General features: G+C 49.8%; 1 protein-coding gene across 1 annotated transcript; it reads right to left on the reverse strand.

Moving 5' to 3' along the window:
* Positions 1-392: 392 nt before the first annotated feature.
* LOC119309099 (probable potassium transporter 3) lies at positions 393-5,322 on the reverse strand. Its single transcript, XM_037585183.1, has 6 exons — positions 4,818-5,322; positions 4,708-4,737; positions 4,291-4,575; positions 3,868-3,920; positions 3,118-3,235; positions 393-1,783 (listed from the first exon to the last, which is right to left on the reverse strand). The coding sequence occupies exons 1-6, from the start codon at positions 5,320-5,322 to the stop codon at positions 393-395; spliced, it is 2,382 nt and encodes a 793-aa protein (XP_037441080.1).

Genomic DNA, 5,322 nt, shown 5'->3' on the forward strand with positions numbered 1-5,322 from the left:
ATGTGGATCGGCATGGGGGAGGGAGCAGGAAGGCAGAAGCGCCTGCGCTCGCTTGGTGCGCGGTGGGAGCGGCGGCGGTGGGGGGCGGCGACGGCGGTGGGGCTAGGTTGGTCGCGAGAGGCGGAGGGGGCATGGGGTGGGTCGCGAAGAGGTAGAAAAAGTCGTGTTTAATTTGTTAGACCGTAAGTTTAGTTTTCGTCTCCATCCGCTCTCATGTGCAAACTATAAGGGAAATAAGACTCTTGGCATGCGTATATGTTTATGTTATCTGCTCTTGATTATTCATTCATGTCTTGGCCTAGCTACTATATGTAGGAGTATACGTCATCTGCAGTTTAATGCATGCTTCCACATATGTAAGGATGAAACAATTAATCGACAAACGCTAGCAGCTAGACGTAGTAGATCATGCCGACTTCGATGAGGCTGATGTGCGGTATGTTGAGCGCCACGGCGGGGCCCCTGGAGTTCTTCCGGAGGAAGTTGTAGGCTATGTCGATGGCGAACTTCTTGAACACGTTGGAGCTCTTCCTGGCCTTGATGTACGAGTGCCCCATGATGTAGGCCACGCCGGCGTGCTTAGCCTCCACGATGGCGGCCAGCTCCGCCTTCACCTCCGGGTCCACGTGCTCGCCCGCCAGGTCCGAGAGCTCGAACCGCACGCGCTGCCGCCGGCCGCCGTACGCCGCCCCCGGGGACTCGGCCTCGTAGATGGCCTGCAGCGACTCCAGCGTGTCCGACTTGTCGCCATCCGTGGCCGCCGTGGCCGCGCGCACCACGAGGCTCTCCTCGTCCGCCGGCTCCTGCACCAGCAGCCGCCCCGTCCGCGCCAGGTCGCCGGGCCGCCTCACCACGGACATCCGGCCCTCCACGGCCGACGCGGCGCCGTCGCTGGGGCGGTTGTCGGCAGCCTCGGCGGCCTCCATGTGCACGAACTCGGCGATGCGGAGCACCAGGTCGTTCTCGAAGTCGCTCTCCTCGCCCAGCAGGTCCTTGTAGCCGTACCGGACGACGCAGCGGAACATGTGGAAGTCGCGCGGGCCGATGCGGCCCACCAGGTGCCGCTCCTCGGGGCACACGTGCGGGATGGGCACGGCCTTGACGCACACGAACACCAGCACCTGGTGGAACGCCGGCAGGTTGGTGACGAAGTGCGAGAAGACGGCCGGCACGCCGCTGGCCAGCTCGCTGTAGATGAGGCCGATGCCGGGGACGCGCACGATGCCCAGGCTGGGGCCCAGCGCGTGGATCCACCGCAGGGACACCTTGTTCTGCACGTCGAACGAGTGCTTCAGCCGAGTGCCGTAGTGCCACGTGTACATGATGGCCACGAACAGGAGTGACAGCGCCAGCGGCAGCCACCCGCCCTGCGGCACCTTCATCAGCGCCGCCGACAGGTACACCCCCTCCACCACGCCGAAGGCCAGCAGGAAGAGCGTCGCCATGATGAAGCCCAGCTGCCACACGAAGATGATCACCAGCGTCATGAGGAGCGTGGTGACCACCATCACGCCGGAGCACGCCATCCCGTATGCGTTGCCGATGAGCATTGTGTCGCGGAAGCCGACGGTGACGCTGAGGCAGACGAGCATGAGGAGCCAGTTGATCTCGGGACTGTAGATCTGCCCCGGGATGAGGCTGGAGGTGTGCACGATCTTCACGCGCGGGAAGCAGCCAAGCGCCATGCACTGCCGCACGATGGAGAAGGTGGCCGTGATCACCGCCTGGCTGCCCACGATCGAAGCCAGCGTCGCGACCACCAGCACCGGCCAGAACAACCGCACTGCACCCACATTTCATTCATGTCGGGATCACATATCCACACTACATCGTCATAACAGACACTTTGATTTTTGTGCGTGGAGCCAATGTGAGTAGGGGCCAGTTCTTGGCTCCGGATCAAAAGAGCACTTTAGCCAGTGGACATGGAGTATTTGATCCCGAGCTCATATGCTCTCGCGTGAACAGTAAAATCAAAAAAAAAAGTCAAAACGTTCAAAAAAATTTGATTTTTTTTTGTGATGAACATTGATAAATTTTCTAACTGCATGCAAAATTTCAGGTTGAAATGACATTCGTGGAGGTCTGGGAAAAAAATCGATGGTCCAATAAGACTATTGTTGGAAGCATTTTGGAGCATCAATTTTGTTATTTTTGCCCAGACCTCCACGGATATCATTTCGACCTGAAATTTTGCACGGCGTTAGAACATTCATCAATGTTTATCACAAAAAAATAGATTTTGTTGATTTTTTTTTTCTTTTTTCGATTTTACTGTTCATGCGGGAGCTTATGAGCTCAGGATCAAAAGAGCACTTTGGCCAGTTCTTTTGACAACTTCCAAAATAAGCTGTCTCCTTTGCAGCTTTCCTCATAAGCCTTTTGGGGCTTTTAAATGAGTAGGGCGTTTTGGATCTCGGCCTCCATGGAGGCCGAATTTTTGAAAAAAATAAAATTTTGGTTTAAAAAAATCTGATTTTTTTGTAAAAGTAAAGAAGGATGCGAGGTGTATGTGTGTAAACTTCAAGGTGAAATACGTTGAAATGCGTCCTATACAAAAATGACAAATTCATGGTCTAGGAGGATGAATAGTATCATGTGTTAAAAAGCACTAAATTTGTTTTTTGGATAGTCCTCATTTCAACATAATTCGTCCTGAAAATTTACACACTTGTGCTCTATGCCTTCATTTATATCTGTATTTTTTTAGAATTTTTTGAAACGTAAAAAATATGAATTTTCACGAATTTTGAATTTTGCATTTGAAGGCCTCCATGGAGCTAGGCTTCCAAAAGCAATTTCTCGTTTAAAACTAGTTATGAAATGACTAATTTAAAAGTTTCAATAAATTTAGAAGATGGCTTGTTTTTTTAAGCTGGGAAGAGGCAGCTTGTTTTTCAAACCGCCCAAAAGAACTGGCCCTAGCAAGTTCGAATAGGTCTAAGTCGACAGAGATTTTCTTAATCCTGAATGGCCCAGAAAAGTACAACTTCAATTTATTTTTTTATTTTTTTGCGGAGTCAACTTCAGTTTATTAGCGCGAAGTGCACTTCTTGAATGAGCCAGGGTTAAAGAAAATCTGAATCGATTGAGATGTAGCAAAATAGATTTAATTACCGGGTATGGACTTGAAGAAGATGAAGTGGATATCGCACTCGGGGGTTTTGGACAGGAAGGCCGCCTGTCCCATGTACTGCAGCACCAAACATGGGTAGATCAGGCCCACAAAGGCCACCTGTCAGTGACAATAATGGTTCATTTGATTTTCCAGAAAACCTTTCATGGTGGGATATCATAATGCCGTATCATGTAGTTTCATGCATTTTCCACTAGACATGCCGCTAAAATCAACATTATATTAGTTGAAGAAAGGAAGTGTGTAAAATAATAGATGATGTGGTATTATATTTTAATACTCCCTCCGTACTAACTTTAGTACAAAATTGTACTAAGGTTAAGCCACTTATTTTGGGACGGAGGAAGTATAAAATAATAAATAAGGTCATCTTTGTTATCAAATTATAATACGCCCTCCGTCCCAAAATTCTTGTTTTAGATTTGTCTAAATGCGGATGTATGTAGTTATGTTTTAGTGTTATATACATCCGTACATAGACAAATCTAAGACAAAAAATTTGGGATGGAGGGAGTACTATGCATTATAAAGATAGTTTCGTACATTAGTAATTTAGTATTATGCATATGGTACTACGAGTGTATGACATTTCCCATTATGACCCGTTGAAGTGGTTAGTTGACCTATTAACCAAGCTGAATGCTTAATTACCATGACGCCATTGTCATGATTAAAGGAAAACAGAGCATTAAGTTATCAACAAATAAAGCTTGAGAACCATGCGGATGTACCCTTATGGATGTTGCTGTGAAGTGGCCAAGGTCTGCAAACATAGCCTCTGTGCCTGCAACGCATATATTGAAATGTGCAAATTAAGATCAACTGATTCAATTAAGGTACCCACTCCGTTTCACAATGTAGCACATACATATTTTTTTGAAAGTCAAACCTCACAAACTTCGACTAAATTCACAGAAAAAAAACATTTACATCTAAAATGGCAAACATATATCATTAGATTCATCATAAGATGTAGTTTTATTTTATATATTTGGTATTACAGATATTAATAGTTTTATCTATAAATTTTTTGGTCAAAGTTTGACTTTATAAAAAAATCTATACGCACTACATGGAACAGAGGGAGTAAATAAACAAGGCAGTTCGTGTGAAGATATACTAGCTGTACACTGCATGCATGCCATTGTTGGTACCTGTCATGGAGAGTAGCACCCCTCCGAGTGCAATCCAGCCCTCTTTGCCGGTCCTCATGAAGAACCTGATGAGGTAGGTGGGAGAGAGCGCGTAGAACACCCTGGGATTCCACACGATGATGTTGTAGACGCCGGTGCCCCCCAGGAGGAGGAGCCAGGTGACGATGACCGGCGCGAACAGGAAGGAGACGCGGTGCGTCCCCCAGTGCTGCAGCGTGAAGAGGCACACCAGCACAATGCACGACAGGATCACCACCTCACCTGCTCTCTTTTTCAGAGGGCCGGCAAATTAGCAGCAAGCAGCGATGGCTGGTGGTTCCAGTAAGTGGAAAACCTTTGTTCCGATAAGTATAAATCTTTGTTGCAGCAAGGACTAGCAGTGCTGCGAACACTCACCGTTTGTTAGCGTGTGTGAATGGACCTGCAGACCCGAGAACGACGACATCACTGCGAGGATCGAACAAGATCAGCAGGCAGCCATTGAGATCAAGATCACTGCAAGGAAATTGTTTCACGCGCGGACGCACCGGACATGGCCGGGGTGAGGACGCCGTCGCCGATGACGAGGGAGGCGCCGAAGAGGACGGTGAGGAGGAGGCAGGTGCGCGACTTGCTGTGGTTCTCGAGGAAGTGGCGGAGCGCGCGCAGCATGGCCGTGTCCTGCGCCGCGTAGCCCGGCTTGTGGTAGGCGGAGAGCTCCTCGTCGGCGGCCTGCTGGTTGGGCATCAGGCTGAACTTGGCGTGCCGCACCAGCAGCGAGTAGAGCGCGAAGGTGCCGCCCTCGCCGTTGTCGTCGGCGCTGAGCACGATGAAGACGTACTTGAGGAGCGGGATGAGGGTGATGGTCCAGAACACGAGCGAGAAGACGCCGAAGATGGTCTCCTCGTCCTCGAACCGCCGGACCGGGCCGGCGAAGGTGCTCTTGTACACGTACAGCGGCGACGTGCTCAGGTCGCCGTACACCACGCCGCAGCTCTGGTACGCCAGGAGCAGCACGTGCTTGTAGTAGGATCTCCAGTGCCTCTGCAGCAT

This window comes from Triticum dicoccoides, chromosome 1B, assembly GCF_002162155.2.
Source record: "Triticum dicoccoides isolate Atlit2015 ecotype Zavitan chromosome 1B, WEW_v2.0, whole genome shotgun sequence".
Taxonomy (NCBI): Eukaryota; Viridiplantae; Streptophyta; class Magnoliopsida; order Poales; family Poaceae; genus Triticum; species Triticum dicoccoides.

Excerpts from the sequence above, each read along its gene's own strand:
- LOC119309099 (XM_037585183.1), bottom strand. The coding sequence starts at position 5,322 with ATGCTGCAGAGGCACTGGAGATCCTACTACAAGCACGTGCTGCTCCTG. Across the intron at positions 4,738-4,817 it reads CCTCACCCCGGCCATGTCCG|TGATGTCGTCGTTCTCGGGT; the intron begins GTGCGTCCGCGC and ends CGATCCTCGCAG. Across the intron at positions 4,576-4,707 it reads GTTCTCGGGTCTGCAGGTCC|CCGGCCCTCTGAAAAAGAGA; the intron begins ATTCACACACGC and ends GCTGCTAATTTG.